Source organism: Chaetodon trifascialis, chromosome 4 (genome assembly GCF_039877785.1).
Source record: "Chaetodon trifascialis isolate fChaTrf1 chromosome 4, fChaTrf1.hap1, whole genome shotgun sequence".
In the NCBI taxonomy this organism is placed as follows: Eukaryota; Metazoa; Chordata; class Actinopteri; order Chaetodontiformes; family Chaetodontidae; genus Chaetodon; species Chaetodon trifascialis.
Window position 1 is genome coordinate 18,906,789 of NC_092059.1, and position 19,787 is coordinate 18,926,575.

A 19,787-nucleotide genomic window follows, 5' to 3' on the forward strand; every position below is an offset into this window, starting at 1 on the left:
AAAAGTGATTTAAATATGTAGGATCCCTGTTTCTAAATGATTTTTCATAATCTGAGCACAGCAGGCAGAGTGACATGCAGGAAGTCGGTTCATTTGGGGAACTTGGGATCTCAGTACCATTTAATGTGTTTTTAGACATCTTCTAATTGCTTGTTTTGTCCAACCTATACTATATATAACCTATACAACTTATTGTTGTTTTAATATTTCAAATTTAACTCCTGTGTTTCCTCATTTTATTTAATTTTTTTCATTTATTTTCTTTATAATTAAAGGCAGCGTTTCCTCAGTATGCACTTCATCATGATGTAACGTGTTGATTGTGTGAGTTTGTGATCTTATGTGTGGGTGTGTGTGGGCTGGGTCGAGGTGGGGGGGGTCTTTATTTTATTTATCTTTGATTGTAAAGCACTTTGTGCTACATTTTCTTATGTATGAAAAGTGCTATACGAATAAAATTATTATTATTATAAAAGCAGCAAATTTGCACAATTTAGGAGCTGGAACCAATGAATGAGTGATTTTTAATCAATAGAAACATAGTTGGTAATTTATGTCCTGTTCATCAAGTAATCATTTAGTAGATGACTGTGTTAGATTACACAACTTGCCATTTTAGGTTAATGACACGTACAAGGCCTGTGCTTTTCAGCAAAAACATTAGAGCACCCAAACTTCATCATACAATAACAATGCTGAAATACACAAAGAAAAAGAAAGTAAGAAAGAATGAAAGCGATGTTGTGCATATAGACGAGGAGGAGACCGTTTACTGCAGAGTCAATCGCACTTATGATGAGTGACAGGCTGCAAAAAATGATTTAGTGATAACCTTGTTTGCCCTTGCATAGAAAGGTCATAATGCACGTTATGAGGCTGGTTTCACATTTTCCCTGACTCTCTAAGACACACCGACACACAGACATACACACATACGCACACATACGCACACACACACATAAACTCAGAGCACCTGATGAGTTGCGGTTGAGAAGAAGGAAGTAAAAACTCAGTCCATCTGCTTTGACAGGAAGTCAACAGAAGCCACATACAGGCATGCTGACGTCAATCAGAGCCACAGGAACACCTCCCCACAGCGCGCACACACACACTCACACACACACTCACATTACTCACAATGATGCATACATACTACCATAAACACTCATTCCAACCGTACACCTTACCAAGCCACACTTGCAAAATCGCAAACTTTAAATACCATCGCACACTGAACACAGCATTACACACACGTCAAAGATTTAACAGATGCTTATGCTCAACACGCACGCACACACACATCAGGTATTTTGCTTCTTCTTTTTCAACAGTGTGAACTCATGCGTTTCACGAACAACACCAACAAACCGAGAAAATGAAACTAGGATTTAGTCAGTGAAGTCTGTGTCGGACACGTGCAGCACTTCGGTTTGATTAAATGAGCTGAAAGAAAAAAATAGACGCTTGTATTTTTATATATAAAAACGAAAACACGGCTATCTTTGCGAAACTGACTGAGGCTTCACTGGTACTTTGATGTCATATCTGAAGCAAGTTGGTTTCATGTATAATACGTTGGTTGTTTGGTGGTTAACAGCGCTCACTGTTCTCAGTCTTGTTTTCGCTCATCTTGGTCTCCCTTTACACAACAACACATGTCACTGTTTTCAGCATTGCGCCTCGTTTGTGGGAACATCCGCCTACACGTGTGAAGTTAAAGGTCTGATACTGTATTGTTATATCAAAGGAATTAATGATAGATTTTATCAATGCCTATAAAATTAAATATATAATAATAATACAATAATAAAGGCTTTTTGTCTTTTTTGGCAGTGCACTGAGAGAAAGAGAGAGCAGAAAAGGGGAAGAGAGTGAGGACGACATGAGACAAAGGGCTCCAGCTGCAGTAAGGACACCGCCTTAGTAGATGGGTTGTATGCTGAGATATCAAGCCGCTCCATGCAAGCTTTTAACAGCTACCTTTCAATATTCCAGGAGGTGAATATGACTTTAAATTAACAGTCCTGTTTCCACAAAATGTACAAATGTCTCAGACCCTGACCCTGTCAACTCTCATTTTCTGCTGCACTAGAAAAAGAAGTTCGGCCAAATGCAATAGGTAAGGAAATGATCCAAAATAAACTTTAAAAGTGAGTTGTGAACACTGACATATTATCACTTTTTAGGTTGATAAGGCAAACGTGTTAGCAAACATTACACATTCAGCAGATACAGCAACATCATCCCTACCCTATAAGCACAATATTAACCATTACAACTAACTGCCTAATCCCAATCCTTACCCCAACCCTAGCTTCAGTCCTTCGACTGGTCCTCACTGGAATTAGTCCCCATAAAGACAGTAATACAAGCCTCCACACACACAGGATGCACACACAAAAAAAGAAATTGTATGTGTCTGTGTGCTTTTGTGTGTATGTGAATGTGTGTGCGGTGAGTTTTAATGTGTAGTAAACGGCCTTGGCTGAGCTGGTGAGCAGACAGATCCCAGCATCACACAAAGAACTGTTCACAAACAATGCACACTTTCCAGCCACAACCACTGCCATGTATAGTGCTCGCAAAGTCATCTGTGCATGTACACACATACTCACACACAGCCTCTTACAGGCATGGATGTGTTCATGCACACACATGCTGTATAGGTAGACACACACACACACACACACATACACAAGTTAGGTTTCCATCACTTTTGGGGACATTACATAGACTTACATTCATTTCCTGGAGACTTGCTGTAACCATAACCATAACCACTACTTGCCTACCAAACCCTAACCCTCACCCTAACCCTCACCCCTACCCTCACCCTAACCCTCACCCCAAGACTGCACCCTAAAACTTAATGATTCACATTATGGGAACTTGAGTTTTGTCCCCATAATGTGACTGTATAAACAGATTATGTCGCCACAACGTGAGTAATGCATGGACACACACACACACACACACACACACACACACACACACACACACACACACACACACACACACACACACACACACGCACACACACACACGAGCACATATGCACAGCCACACACACACAACGTGATGAAAGACAGAAAGGGAGGTTTGCTGTTATCGTTGAGTGAGCTGCTCTGATAGACCGCACTGTGTGTGAGGCTGCATGCACATGACTGTTTGTCTGAAATACCAGTTCAATTGTGTCTGAACAAGGTTAATGAGCTTGATGACAAAATAGTCTGGACTACAGTGCCGGAGCTACAGACAAATGGTGAAAAAAAGTGAAAGTCGTCACGTACGTGAGTTCATGACCAAAGGACGAGACGGAGGAGAGAGCAGGGAGGGAGGACGAGAGAATAACGAGAAGAAATAACGGTGGCAGAAAGTTGGAGTGATGTAAATCAGATAAAGGGTAAAAAGAGGTGTTCTCAACACAGCTTTACAGAGGTCACACACATAGCAGGACATTCTTCCAAGCCTCTTACCTGGGAGACAGACTCTGGCGATCGGAGGCTGAGTGGTTGCTGCAGGAGACCTCCTGAAAGACGGAAAAAAGACTGTTACAAAATAAAACTAATCTTAAATATATGCCAAATATAGCTTTTTATTTAAAGGGCTGGTTCCGCCAACAATGAATAACAAGGAAGGTGAGAGCTGAAAAGGTGAGTCATTCAGGTTTAAGGAATAATTCAACAGTCAATATGAGGGTACAGCCAGCAGCTAGTTAGCTTAGCTTAGCTTAGCTTAGCTTAGCTTAGCTTAGCATAAAGACCGGAAACATGGGAAAACAGCTTTTGAGAAATTGTGGAGGCCATGGAAGTTCATTTTTTGATGGATGGTCATTTCTGTTTTTCTTTCTAGATTTTATGTCTGAGGAATATTCTGACGTTCCCAACAGCCTCATATCTTTTCCTGTCACAATGCTTTTGAATTTCCTGCATTACGTTACCCGCTTCTAGATGCTGACGTTGCTGTAGCGGCAAGCATATCATGTACATGACTTCCTATGTCTTAACCACCTCACAAGCGCCATCTGAAAGCAGCATCAGTCAGGCACACATGCTGTTTCATCGTCCAGTGTTCCATATCCAATCATATACGTCCACACCCTGATAGTAAAACTACTGTAGGCAGTCCAACATTGTGATCCTCTTTCTGTCTGCACACACAGACGCATCTTCACTGCTTTTAGTAATGTAGTTCCTTCCACCTCCTGCTGCATTAATATCTAACTGCATGTGAATGTGTCTTTTTAAAAATACATCCATGTTCATGTCACCTGGTGTCGTGTACCTCCGTCTCTGCCGGGGGTAAAATGTCTATCGATGTAATAAATGGGTAAAAGCACAATGTGACAGTCCTAACTAATTACACAAATATAAGAAAGTGACTTGTCAGAATAATTGAAGTGAAAAGGTGACGTCTTGAATGGACAGAGGACTGCGCAGCATCCCTGTTTGTGTGAGAGACAGAGTGACAGATGGAAAGTGGGCAGCTCACAGCGTGCTGATAAATTTCCTTCCAGCAGGGACTCATTGATCATCTGCCCCAGCTTTTGTGTGCAATTAGTTTAGTATATATGTGCATTAACATGTTGGTCTATGCCTGTGTTCGTGTGTGTGTGTGTGTGTGTGTGTGTGTGTGTGTGTGTGTGTGTGTGTCTGTGCTCTATATGTGGCTGTCAGAGGCGAATGTAGGTCAGACAGGCTTCAGGTATTCAATACAGCAAACTGGGTACAGCCTGTGTCCACGAGTGTGTGGAAGAAGAGAGAGCACTTAGCATCCCACCCACACACACACACACACACACATACATAAGCCTTCACAATGGAAGAATATAGGGAAAGGTGTTTGACATACATATTTTTTCAGTGCATCTGCAGTCTCTCCTCCATTGGGAGGTGTGATGCTGCTGCAGCTTCACGGACCTGCGTTGCTTTCATTAGAATAGAGCTAAGAGGCTTTGTCAATTAATCACTTAGTCAATCGAAGGAAAATTAATCAGCTATTAATTTGATAATTAAATAATTTCTTAAGCATTTTCAGGTTGTTTTACATGCAGATAGACCTACTTGGAAATTTGAAAATTCTTTTTATTGGATTTTGAGGTACATGTTGTAGGTATCTGTGGGGCCCAAAAGGCTTTAGTAGACCTATTATGACACATTCTGAAGATATTGACCAAGATTTGATGACTGGAAAAATGGACAATGACTTTTATGTCCGTTTTATTGCTGTGTTTTCCAAATGATCCGTCACAGAAATGTGTATCTCAGTCCCTCAGTGCTGTACACACACTGAAGGTGATACTGTACTGTGTAAATCCAAAAAGTAGATCTCATATCACTATTTTTCACTTTATTTAAATTTTTGGGCCAAATTTCCTGTCACTAGCTCATTTGAGCTCAAGGCAATTTGACCCATTTGGCCAGAGAAGAAATAATAATAAACCAAGACGAACTCAGCAGGGTTCTACCGCTTCAGAGCTTGAACCTTAAAAAGCTTATGACGTGCTCTACAACTCAGATACAAGTCACACTGAGAGCGTCTTTGAGTTGAAAGTACAATATGGATTTAATCCCACATTCACTCCTTCACTCTGCTCTGCGTTCACACACTGGCATCACTGCAATCAACTAAAAGTCAGGTTTACATTTTTCCAGACAGAGTATATGAAGAGTGAACCATGTTATAGTATCAGATTTTCTCTTTGACATGCATTTCATTTATTTTCAAATTCAACCTCATAATATGTGAGACACAGATATGACATCCAGGCCCCTGAAGCAGTGCAAAACAAATGCCGTGGGGATGATAAATACTTTAAATGCATAACAGTGAGGCGTTCCATCTGTGTGACTCGCAGTGTTATTGTGTTTGTGCCTCACCACAACAGAGCAATTCCTTACAGAGCATTCTAATTGACTGACACATATTTGGAAACTATTCTTTAATTTCTCAAGAGATAAAAGAGGAATGATGCTTCTAAAATTACAATCCCACTTTTATTTTTGCCTCACTGTGGTATCAAATTACAATGTTTAATTGTGGATGTGCTGTGTTTGTTACTAGTTGACCGGCTCGACAGTGGAAACAGCTGCGGCGTCGACCCTCATCTCAGTCTGTTCAAAGCTCAACACAACCACCTTGTGGTAAAATACTGGAACTGCAAGCTGAGGGCACACCATCAGCCTTTTGCCTGCCTTTTTATGAGTTTTACGTATTTTCACTTCCACAAGATTTACTGCATGATGTTTACATGGCTTAAGAGTCACTATCAAATGCATTTTGCGGTCTGCAACGAGGGAATCTAAAAGCTGAATCCCAAGAGTGTGGAAGTGGGCTGCGACTTGATTTATCACACTCTTCTGAGCTTCCTAAAATGGCTTATAATGAAATATAAAGCTTGTGCTTTATTATTAGCTGAGTCCTCTGAATTTCAGAGTGCATCCCAAGTATTTTCCTAAAGTTTGTCAGTGTCAAAGCAGCTCACTGAAGTCACTGTTTAAGAAAAACAGCCGCGGCACATCCTGGACTTGACTCCTAAACTTACTTGCTGGAGGCACACTGGACATTGGTCAGTACAGTGAAGTTATTCCTCACACTTCGAAGGCTTGCCAGAACCTAAGCAGGCAAAGACAGAGATAATCATTAGGATTCTTTGTACCATGTTTTTATCAAAGCCTTTGTATTTTCTTTCTTAACACTTTGTGCTTGGCTGTAGCGCAGAGTGCAATCAACTGTGTTCTATCAGCTCCCACTGCTCAATGAGAATTAGACAGTAAGATATTTACCTGAGCAAAAGGCGTTACGATCAGGTCATCACCATGTCTGGAGACACACACGAAAAGAGAGAGATGGTCAGAAACATCCTGACATACACACCAAATATCAGGTTTTGCTGTTGCATAAAGTCTATATCCTAAGTGCTTTCTGCCAACACACGTCATGGCTAAAAGAAAAGATGTGAAGTGAGAACAATAAGCTGTGGCTACCATGACAGAGGACAGCCTCATTACTATAATTAACTGAAAGAGATCCAAAGAGGGAGAGGAGTGTGGGACCACGGTCATGGGTCAGAACGAGGAGTCTTCTTTTCCAGGATGTAACCTTGTAAGGCACTTAGCTCTAAGACTGACCTATTTCTGTAAGCTGAGACACGGCAAAATACTGAATTACTTCTGTGGGCTTCAAATCATCATCATGTTATGCAACATCTGGAGTCATATAGTGGACTCTTTAAACCCACCCCCCACTATAGAGCATCATCTTCCACTGGGGGGCAGAGCAGCCTCGACTGAAGCCTGCTGCACACCCGGTGATGTGGATTAATGGTAAATAAAACAGGAGACTGCAGTCTGAGCATTAGAGCAGCCACCACAATGAGTGAAAATCTGTTAAAGTACTTTGTGGGAAGGTTTTATTCAACATGAATTCATTTTAATTAGGGTGGCTGATAATTGAGTTTTACCATCTGCAACCTTTCAACTTTAACTTCTCACAGGAAAGATTTGTCTTGTGGTCGGACAAAACACATAAAACAGACTATTTAACATTAATCATATAATAGAAATCATGACATTGAGTTAAACAATAGTGTCAAACTATTGACTCCAGGCAAACTTCAGAAAAGAAAATTAAAACATTTAAATACAGATAAGTAGTTCAAGTTTTTGTTTGAGATTTGAAGTTTTCTGATATAAAGCATTACAGTGGCAGAGGTTTCATATTTCCATTCATATTTAACATCATTTTGACCATTTGCCTAAGTTATAAATATGACAGATGTTGATGTAAGAATATTCTTGTTAATATTGTGATACTGTGATGAGCAGAATTTGTATCACCCATTTTTAATTCTAACATACTTGTACTACTTCTCAACGCTGACCATTTCCAGTAGATCATTATTATTATTATTATTAGACTGTGCTGTGACACACACGCAGTGTCATAGACACAAAAGACTCAACTGAGCTGAGGAGAGGAGACGACTGACTGTTCCTAGTTGCATCTACACTCACTGTCACATTAAATGTATCTGTAAAGATGTTTTTACTTCTCTGCATGTAATATTTACATACATTTGACTCTAAATTCTTCATAAAGTCCAGCTTCGTCTTTACTGGACTGTTGTGATGAAATGCTTGATACTGAAATACTTGAAATGATACTAAATCTGTGTCTTGATTTCTGGTGGGTTCCTGACTACGTGCAAATGTGCATGTACTAAATACACAGCCCAGAGTTTTGCCTCTCCGACTATATAAAGGCTGTCTGTAGCTTATTGATAAGGCTGCTTTGGCTGTATGCAGGAATACCTGCAGACACTGCTAAGACCTGAAGAAACTTCATTTGTTCAGTTTAAAAGGAAATAAAATCTAGATTTTTATTCAGTAAAGTATCCTGAACTTAACACTCAGCAGAGAGCTTGTAGCCAATACAACATTACTGTATCTATAAAGCATACGATGTCTATTGAACTCAAATAATTTTTAGGACATGTATATTTGAAACTGCATCTTCCAAGAAATGTCTGTGCTGTGCTGTGTGTGTGTGTGTGTGTGTGTGTGTGTGTGTGTGTGTGTGTGTGTGTGTGTGTGTGTGTGCTGTGTGCGTGCGTGAGCGTGTGTGCATGTGTTTTCTATTTACAGTTCAGAGGCGATGGAGGAGTTTCGTGACATGGACTTGGGCGACAGATCATAGTCGCTGTCAGAGCGGTAGAGGAAGGACTCTCTGCGCTGGTTATGACCGGGGAAGTTAGTGTGGAGGACCAGACCAGAGCCGGGGGAGGCCTGGGGGTCCAGGGGGCTGCAGCTGGCAGACGGGCCATTCTCCACATCGAAACTGTGAACACAGAAACAAAGTGTTTTTTTCATGAGTGTGAAGCGTAGAGCAATAAAACAGAGAGAGGCTAGAGCAGGTTTAAGGATTCAGGGCAACCTTCTGTAGCCTCGAACATAATTAACATGAGCTGCTGAGCTGGAGGATATACCCTGATAAGGAAGCAAGTAACCAACATTCAGATCATGAGTTGATTACTTTTCATCTCAAGATAATAAAGCTTGTTTTTTCCAGATAACGAGGCAATTTATTGTGAGATTCACAAAAGGGGACCATGACCCGCACTGCTCTGCAGGTGCATTTGGAAGTATCAAAGCAAATCATGTGATCTTTTTCTGAACTTTTGCTGGAAAAATGTTTTACTGAGTGATCTGATACGAAGGTATTTACATTGTGGCTAATTATTAGAAAGGATATACAGTACATACGGCGGTCAACTTAAAGCTTACTGCCCAGTAGGCTACAACCATGGTGTCAAAAAGCATGTGTATAATAAGTAAGGCTGAAGTTCAGTCTGATCCGTCAGTCAATAATGGCTCATCTGTCCAACCCTCTCTTTTTCTGCTAACAATTTGTTTTCAGTATCGTGCACTCCGTGGACCTGATTTCACTCACTGAGAGATGAGACGCAGTCACACACACTCTCACATAACTATGTTCAGTGGACGCACGCATACATGAATAGACTTGACATGACCGAGCCAGACAGGGCAGAGTGACACGCGAGAGTGCACAGTGTTCATTCACTGATGGAAACGAGGTTCCTGTGTCATGAGCGGGAGAAAGCGGAGGAATGAGGGAAGGAGGCGATGCATGTCACTGGCACGTCATCAGAGAGGAAGAGGAGACTGTGTGGCTGCGCTGCATCTTCCTAGAGGTCGCTCTTCAAACAAACATGTGACATATGCTTCCATGTATTTCCACTGCAGTTTGAGTTTTTGCGAGTTGCTCTCTTTTATTACTTTGTGCTGCCTCGATGGCTGCCGCTTCCCCCTCTGTATAGTAAACACACACCAGCAGGGAGGGCGCTGGTTACACGACAAACTTAACGTCGCCCTCCACTCCAAATTTGTTTTGCTTAACGTTTCTTCATTTTGATGTTTGACCTTCACTGTGCTGACAAGGCACAGAGTTTGTTTTCACATCCATCTGCTGAAGGAGGAACGTTCCTCTGCACTCACCTGAAATCTGAGGTTCAAACACGACTTCGAGCACAAGTCTGAAATCATACACAAGCATGATGTGAACATGTGATTCTGGAGATTCTGCTTCCACTGAAACTCTTATTCAAAGTATTTTTAGATGAAACATGTCTGGAGAGGATCTTTTTTAAAACACAATTATTACTGAAAATGATTTATGTCTGATGGTTTTCCAAGAAAATACCCAGCGTCTGTGGGGAGGTCGTACGTATTTTTGCTGCAGCTGAGTGTATTTTTCTTGTATCACTGCTCCCGCCCAGCTCCTCGTCTGTTTATTCTAATAAAATCTGGAATGGAAAAGCCATCAGTTGATCTATTCAAGGAGACTTTCCAAAGGAAAGACCTACAAGACAATATGTAAAAGCTCTCATGAACTGGCTGCTGCTGACTCTTATACCCTGATACAGAGCACTGAAACAGGCTTTTACTGACTTTCCACTTTATGTATTGCACATAATACATTCCACTGCACACGGAGGGTGTGCTGCGGTACAGGCCTCTGTGTCAACTCATTAACACAAGCACTGAAGCATTTGTAGCACGTATGGGGCAGGACGGGTGGGAACTCTGATGAATGTGAGAAAGTGAGTGAAAAGTTTTTTACACAAATGATGGGAATCTGGGTCTTAACAAAAACAACACAGTGTATGAACAACAAATGAAAGCAGACAGGATGACGCAGTGTGAGTCAACTTAACATGTGCGGCATTTTTCAAAACAGTGCATGCAAACTGCTTTACAGAGGGAATAAAAAACAGGACATAAATGATTGAGACACTAAATACAAAAAAAGGGCTCACAGTGCACAAAAAGCAAACTCAGTCATTAATTTGACCAAGATTAACATCGAAGTTACTCGATGCTTTTTCAGAAAGTGCAGATTTGGCTTGTATTATGTGGGAGGCTGATACAAAGTCAAGGAGCAACAACAGCAAAACCAGGATGACCTTTAGTTTTCATCCTTTAGTTTTCAGCCTCGACCTTGAAACAGCCAGAAGTTCCTGCTCTGAAAAACAAGCTCCTCCCAGCGGACACCAAGCAGTTCCCTCTGTGCTGCTGAAGTACGCAAAGTTGGTGTAATGTGTGATCCACATGTTGTGTTCTACAGAGCGGGAAATGATGTCTCAGCTCAAAGATTGCTTAAATTCAAGGGGCCAACATTTATTTAAGTGTGACATGTTAACACAAGGGCTGCACGGTGGCGCAGCAGGTAGTGCGGGTGCCTCACAGCAAGAAGGTTGCCGGTTCAATCCCCGGGTCAGGCAGGGCCTTTCTGTGTGAAGTTTGCATGTTCTTCCTGTGCATGCGTGGGTTCTCTCCGGGTACTCCGGCTTCCTCCCACAGACCAAAAACATGCTCATTAGGTTAATTGATGACTCTAAATTGTCCGTAGGTGTGAGTGTGAGTGTGAATGTTTGTCTGTCTTTGCATGTGGCCCTGCAATCGGCTGGCGACCGGTTCAGGGTGTACCCTGCCTCTCGCCCATTGTAGTTGGGATAGGCTCCAGCCCCCCGCAACCCCGAAAGGGATAGGCGGTATAGATAATGGATGGATGGATGGATGTTAACACAAAGAGCCTTGTCTCATCGAAATTACCTTCATATACAACTAATCTGCAACAGCAAAAATGGAATCCAGACAGAATTATGTTTTCCATCAAGACAATGAGAAAATGTTCATCAACATACTTGGCAGTCAGTAAAATGTTCAATGTCAACATCTGTTTTCTGCCACAAAAGGCAATCCTGCAGTGCACCATCCACTTGTAGTGGCATTATTCGGCTTTTTTATGGTTATGTTTCAGCTCTTGGTTAGGAAAAGTCTATGATCTGCTTTAATACAGAAAAATGTATTTTATCTATTAACATTTTTAGTAATATGGGAGCGTAATTTCTAGCATACGAGGTTGAAATAAACCGTGTTCATGTTAAATTATGACATAAAAAATTTTTTGGAAAAGCTTCTAAATGAGTCGGTAATTAAACAGAAAAAAGCCATCAAATACAGAAATGTGAGAAAGTTTAATGTGTGCACAAATACAGACACTCAGCGGCATGACGAGCACAGAAAAGGCTCGGATCGGCAGCTGCTCTGGATTGCAGCGCGTTTCAAGCTTGGTGTTTTTTCAGCCTGAGGAGGAGGAATCCAGCAGCTCCCCTCCTCTCTCTGTGAGTTATGACGTGGCACTACGATTCAAGCCTTTTCTACGCAATACTATCTGTTCAATCTTCTGTTTCTAAACATGTCACAATGATGAACTGAAGTGCAGTAAGGTAAATGAAAGGTGAGTGTGTCTGTGTGTGTATGTGTGTGTGTGTGCGCCTTCAACATCCACACACATGCATGCCTGCACTGTGCACCACGTATTGAACGCTTGACTGCCCTGCCCTCGGGTCAATCCACTGCTTTGTGTGTTGTGATCACGTGTAGAGACGACTAATTCTGGAGCCAATGCAGGCGGGTCTACTCATCCACAACGCACACATCTCACAACTGTCCCATCTTTTCTCCTCATCCTCCATAAAACACAGAGAGCTTCACATTAACTTTGTAGATGAAGATGAGAGTACCAAGGAAATTAAAAAGGATAACATTTTAACCGGGTCAGCAAATGCCTCCAAGACCCATTAGGAAAGCAGAGACCCTTACCCAAGACTACTTTTTAGGGGTTTTATGAGTCCATGCACAGATAAGAGACTGGTAAGATAGATTCAGACCCTTTGCTTAAGCATAACTAGCAGTATGCAGTATAAAAATACTCATATACAAGTCAAAGGCAAAAATTCAAATCCTTAATTAAGCAAAAGTCCAGAACTATTATTGATGCATTCATGTGGAAATATGTTTGAGCTACTTTACATGCAGGTGGATGGCCTAACCTATGGTAAGGCATCATATTCTATAAGCTCATCATATATTTTTGTATGTAAAATCTCAATGTGCAGCACAAGACTGAAATGCTCCAGTGCCGTCCAGGACCACGTGTTGTTCAACCGCCAGACAAACACATCCGCTCAGAGCTGAGTCACATCCTCATCACAGAGTCTTTGCAGTCATGAGAGACGGTGCAAGGCGGGGTACAGGTGTTATGACGGTGCTTCAAGCTGTCACGGAAGCTGACAAATGAAGCGGATTGCTCCATCTAAGCCCCTCCCCCCTCACTAACATGACTAACACACAATGATGCCCAAGTATGAGAACGAGCTTCATGCCGAGATTTTATCTACGTCAAGTCCATTGTTTTCAGTAACAGGACAAGCCTGAGTGCATTATTACACTAATTCATACAACGGCACTTAAGAAGCAAGTCGAGGAAGAGAGTTTGTTTACGGTCAGTTAGTTTAGCCCACAGTTCAGTGAGGAGAAGCAGAATGAAAGGGTTAAATGGTTGACACACAGATCACAGGACTGAAACTAATTCCGATTTTTAGCATCAACATCAACGGTTGATAATTTGGTCTTTGAAAAATAAAAAGTTTCTGTTGATTGACTAATTGATTGAGCAATAGCAAAGATTAAAGTATAGTACAGCAGTGGGCCACATCAGCCCGGCGTGCCTCCAAAATGAAGCAAAGGTCCCATTTATTTCCAGTCTTTATTGAGAAGAAAAAAAAAAAAAGACGGCAACATGTACATGAACAAAACTGACGAATAAACAGTTAAATATAAAGTCATACCACAGAGAAGGATGCCATGGGAACAACAAATCAGTTGCTGTGGTTTAAAGAAGTTTGGGAACCACTTCACTCTTGTATGGTATACAGTAGCATAGCGTAGGAGCATCTTGATTTACAACACATGCGAACGTTTTCACTCATTATTCCTCATATAAAACATAGCCAGCAAGTAAGTTCTAATACTGCAAACAATCAAGAAGCCTGCAGTAATAATGGATCCATATGGATCCTCTTACGACTCTCCTGTGGCTGTCTGGGTGAGGTCAATGTTTGGGTCTAGTTTGGTCCCATAGTGCCACTGACTGCACCCCCTGGCTACCAAAGTCCCATTGGACCATGGAGAAAATAACTACTAATCGCTTCAACTATTTGAACTTCATTCCTGACCCTAACCCTGTGGAAAAAGTGTAACAAAATCCACCAACGACGTCAAAGGTCCAACAGATTTTCTGAACTTTCATCTCCTTCTCCAGCTCCATTTGCTGAGACGAGGCTAAAAACTCCACAAAACGAATAAGTAGACCTGTGAGCTTTGATTATGTTGATACTAACTAACACTACATAATATGTTTCACTAGAGTTACGAGTAAAAAAAAACAAAAACAAAACGTTTTTATCTAACTGCTGTGTAATGGCCTCCAGTAATTACTGTAAGGAGAAAAATAAGCACATTTATCTTCTGGCTGTGTTTTTACTCTGGTCTACTTAACAGGACAAAGAAGGGATATCCAAGAATTTAGCCACTGAAAAACAACACAAAGACAGACCTTGGGAACAAAGACCCTTTTCTGTGAAGAGGGGTGTCCTGGTGGTTTAGTGGATTAGTGCATTTGTCTGGGAAACAGATTCTCATACCAGCCCCCCATGCTTTCTCTTTGAAGTTCACGTACAGAGCAGCACGGGCAGCAGCACTCATACAGACACACACAGATACAGTAAAAATGTAAAATTCAACGTCTTGCTCCGTCAACCTGAAACGTGCCTTCTGTTCAGAGACGGGACGAGAACCAGGCCTGTTTGTTCAACCTGCTGAGACGACCGGAGGCCAAATGCTTTATTGCAATTAGGAGCTTCGCAGGTGGAAGGAAAATAAGAAGTCAGACCAGCGTGGCTTTAAGGAATCTGACAGTGTGTGAACGCGGGCTCTAATGGATCAGAGCGTCACCAGATTTCATGACGCACGGTTGTATATTTTTTTTTACATGAGGGCATCTATAAGCCTCCAGAGAGCCATAAAGGGGACTGATTCCTGGGAATTCCTCTGTCATCTTTTCCGATTAATCGTGATCATTATGGTGTGGTATCGGGTGAAGCGCTTATGTTTTTGGAGTTATGTTTCACTAAAGCAATCAGGAAGTGCTCCCTCTGACCCTAAAGTGATTTGCTATGATGACACGACATTCCTTTCCCATGATCCAGCAGCATCTGTCTGACTGATAAGCACACTGACTGACTGAGGCTCAAATGATGACAGACTTAGTGACAGGATGCGTTTACTTGTTTGTTTTATTGCCTCATTAGCTTTGGCATTGGCAGGTGTTACGTCGTAAAACATGTAAGTGCTTGTTGATTCTCTAACACTGTTTGTCCTGATCTACAGAAGCTCTGAACGTCACTGTACACTTTAAAAGGTTAGTCTTTGTGTCTACATGATAACCAACTGCCACTTATCCACACACAGAGTGGGATAGTATGTGTTTGACCAGGGTACTTCAATAAAGCTGAATACATACATACACACAGTATCCATATTCCTATATTCTGCAGCACGAACAGGTTAGCAGCCTAATTTTGTGACTGTGACTGACTGAGGTCGCACTGCAATATCAAGTCAAGAAAAGGTCATTTTAAAGACTTATTTTAGAGTTTTTTCCCCTTATAATTTCATAATTATTTCCTGGTGAAAAAAATATTTAAAAAAAGGACTTTTCTTTTAAACTGCCCCGTTTAAAAGCCAAGCAAATATTTTTCATCATTCATTTGTTATCGGAAACTTCATTATTGTATCAGCTGCTCTATCTACCGGCTGGGCGTTGACTAAAAGAAGGAACAAATGCATTGCAAGTGTACCAAATGAACAAGGTTCCTATTTCACATATTTTCACATAATCACAGTCAGACTGCCTCATTTTTTCCAGGAAACTTCCAAGGAAATCATTAGGTGTAATTATTAATTGTTAATTATCAATAATGTATTACTAACATTATTGTTATTACAACTAATATTACTACAATATGTAAATAATTGCAGAGACATAAACTGGATTTTGGACCTGCTGCAGTTAAATAGATTTGACAAAGCAAACATGAGGGGCCAGACTCTCGGACACAGGCTAACTCTTGTCCTGCAACTTTTTTAGAAAGAGGCTTCATTCAAAACTCAGGGTATTTCAGGACGAGTCAGCGGATACTGCAAGTAGCAGAGACCAAACTGAAAACATCCGGTACCAGAAAGTGAAGATTCCAAAGGAGATTGGAAAGATCTGTGACAAATACCGCATTTCTTTTTTCCTGGAATGACTCCACTTCCCAGATCTAAGACAATGGTGCTGTTTCAGGTAGTCCTGGCCAGTAACTGTACACTGTCTCATTTACTGGTAGTTGCTGATTCCTGTGACCGTCGGTGTGTGAGGACTGATCTCCCCCCTGTGGGATACAGTATTGCTGAGAGTCTTCTGATTATATTGAGATTATTTTCAGTAGCGATTCATCTTCATGGAAAAAGGTGGCCTGTATAATTTCACACAGCTTAATGTGACGTCTTGAAATATAATGTTTGACAGCAATCCAAGAATCCAGTTTACTATCATGTTTGACAAGGAATGCCTCAAACCGTCACATTTAAGAAGCTACAGCAAATTTTGGCTTTTTCTGCTAAAAAATAAGACGTGTTTTGACCTGAAAATAACAAAATCAGTGTTTCTCGTGATTTTTTTCTTTTACTTAATCTTTAATAAGCAAGGATTTGAAAAATGAAAACATTAAAGGGCATTTATGTCGTCATCGTGGTCAAAAATCAGACATCCTAAACACTGCTCATCTGAGCAAGGTGAAATACAAAAAAAAAAACAACAACAACAACAACAACAACAGACAACTACGACTCAAATGTGGCCACAGCCTGAAGAAGAAACAGATACCTGTGCTTTGCAGACATGAGCGTCGCAGACAGGGACAGAGGGAACATTCTTATACTTTGAATTAATCTCTTCCTTCCTGTGTGTTATGGTGAGGGGGAAACCAGCGACCATTTGTCTGTCGGGTTGTGCAAACAGAGGTGCCATGGTAACACCTCCTGTTTGTCCTAGTGCTAGCCGAGGTTTAAACATTATTTCTTCAGCACACACTTGAATTACATTTTGCTCTGTTATTAAATGAGCAATTCCACTAATGTTAACAATGTTGTGACTTGAAAAGTCATAGATAAAAGCCATCTGTTCCACGGCATCATAAGGAGAACTGTTTGTCAAAATGTATTAGAGACAAATATTTTCCAGCAGGCCTTGCAAAAGCTTGGGACGGAAGAAGAAATGGAGAGCTGTCTGGGACGAGCAGCGGCTCCTAAAAAGACCTCTCTGTCTACCCAGCTGGCTCCATGAAATGTGCCAGAGCTCTGAAATGCCCCAGAAGGACGACGAGCTGATTGAGCGATCCCATCAGACTGAGCAAAAATAGCAGCAAATTTTATGCTCCAAAAGACCACAGTAATATTTCCCTACATGAATCTGCATCAGTAAGTAGCTAAAAATACGTAGGTTAATTATCCGAGCTAGTCTAAACATGCAGACATTTCCCAACACGTAAATTCAGAAAACTCTACTTGAGCAAAGGGATCGAGTGTAATGAAAGAAGACTCAAACAATCTGAATGTTAGGGGGCGTTTATGTCGTCATGGATGTCAAACACTGATCTGCTCCCCTCACTCACAGCGGGGATGTGAGAAGCTGCTCGACTCCTGATTCATTTCAAATGATGCAATATGAAGATATTGCGTCAGCACTAACACTCGGGTTGCACGCCATCCAAACACAGACCACTTGGAAAATTGATTACATCAGTATGAAATGACCAACACTGTGCTTTCCAATGCTCAGCGTCAGATGGCCCACTGATGGCACCACCATCACCACCACCACCACCACCACCACCCTGGCAGGACGTGCTGCGCATGATCAGTCCAGCAATAATCATTTCTTCAACTTCAGAAATATCACCAAAAAAGGTTTTCACACTTGGCTGAGGTGCAAAAGTTGTTGTAAATGCACCACGATGGAAACAGACTTAGCGAGTAAATCATGACGTACATTCATTCGCATTCACGCTTCCGCTGAAGAGACGAAAAATGTTGGCAGACGAAAACATCAGATCTGTGCAGATCGATGAGGTGACTGTAACAATCCTCACATAAATACATGAAACAGCCAGATATGATGTTTTCAGTGTGGTCTATTGAATTAGGTTATTTCATTGCACCCCCCTCTTCTCTTTGCAGACATTCTGTTCAAATTTGCACCATATTTGGATGAAAATCTTCAGTTTTCAGTATCAATCATCTCTACCGGCGTCAAAAACTTGCAGGGGAAAGCACATGAGCTAGCCAATCTAGCTCTTTCTGTTCCCATGTGGTACCTCTGTAGCACTGATGTGATGTGAGCTCACTGTAAACCTTTACCACACAGTTAGAGAATGCAACTGAACAAGGCTCAGTCCACGTTACGTTTTGTTTCCACCAACTATGAAAAATAAGGAATTAATTCTCCTGCCCTGAAAACCACACTGATGACAACATGAACCAGCAGAATTATGCCCATAAACCAGCGATGCCCCTGACCAGTTTCTAAAGACAGGCAGAACGTTTAGAACCGCACTCCGAATCAAATTTACCTGCTGGCCTTTTGTGATCTGCAACCAAAAACAGAAGAAAACTGGAAGCCAGCGAGAGACAGCACTTATTAATAGAAATTAGGGCACCAACGTAATCAGGACATGTGCCAACTCATTATACACACACAAAATCATGGAGCAGATGCTCTCGTTAGAAATCATTTACAGTCTAAATACAAAGCCACATGTCACATGATTTCAGGAAACACAAAGCAGAACTGGCTGAAAGGTGTGATGACGATGGTGATGATGATGGAACAGAGACTTACTGTCTGTGTGTGTGTGTGTGTGTGTGTGTGTGTGTGTGTGTGTGCGTGAGAGAGAGAGAGAGAGAGAGAGAGAGGGTGGGTTTTAATATATAGCAGAGGGAGACAGAGTGATTGACACTTATTTAAAATGAAAGAGGAACTGAAGCGAGAGGCCGACGAAGAGAATATGAGACAGCAGAGAGTGAAAAATGGGTAAAAGACAGAAACTTAGCAGGACATTCCTGCGCTGGCAGACTGCAGCGTGGCGTCTCTTTTCCATCCCATTCCCTTGTCTGTACGGAGCCAGGCTACGCACAGTCACAGGCTCTGGCTTCTCCCTGTCCAACTCCATTTATCATGACACTTTCAGATTCAGAAAAACAACACAGAGAAGCCCGAACAAGTCCAAAAAAATGACAATAAATTTGTGAAGCAAATCTTTTTGTCTTATCCACAGTGAAGTGTCTTAAGCCTGCGTTCCTTCTAATAGCCTGCAGGGGGCAATTTGGCCGGTTGCAAATAGAAGTCCAAAGCTTATGAAAAAATGACTTCTCACATGATTTAATACCTCAGTAAACAACTTTCCAATGAGTTTGCGTTTCAGTTATAAATCCAAATACGGTCACTTCTGGCTCCAAAAATCCAACATGGCAACAGACATCATGCTCATGCTCAACCGGCAGGTGATGTCATGGTGGGTCTTACCCCATTAACCAACCCCTGAGGTTTGTCTTGTGAGTCTGAAAGGGGACCTGATCTCCAGATTGGGAACCACTGGACTGAAATGTATACAGAATATATAAATTAGCTTCACCTCACTGGCTACGACAGTAAAACACTCTTTATCCATCAGCATTAGCTGCAAATATCTAACACTGTAATTAATAATAATATACACATTTTTCTGCAGATCAAATCATTTCACTTTTAGTACTTTACAC

General features: G+C 41.4%; 1 protein-coding gene across 3 annotated transcripts in view; it reads right to left on the reverse strand.

The window, feature by feature from the left end:
* The window catches only part of pde4ba (phosphodiesterase 4B, cAMP-specific a), a 164,895-nt gene that overhangs the window by 47,578 nt on the left and 97,530 nt on the right, over positions 1 to 19,787 (reverse strand). For all 3 annotated transcript variants that reach the window (XM_070960293.1, XM_070960294.1, XM_070960295.1), the window contains 4 exons: positions 8,644 to 8,838; positions 6,786 to 6,822; positions 6,545 to 6,615; positions 3,477 to 3,529 (listed from right to left, as the gene is read on the reverse strand). In XM_070960293.1, the coding sequence (XP_070816394.1) occupies positions 3,477 to 3,529; positions 6,545 to 6,615; positions 6,786 to 6,822; positions 8,644 to 8,838 (356 nt within the window). The remainder of the gene's footprint in view (positions 1 to 3,476; positions 3,530 to 6,544; positions 6,616 to 6,785; positions 6,823 to 8,643; positions 8,839 to 19,787) is intronic.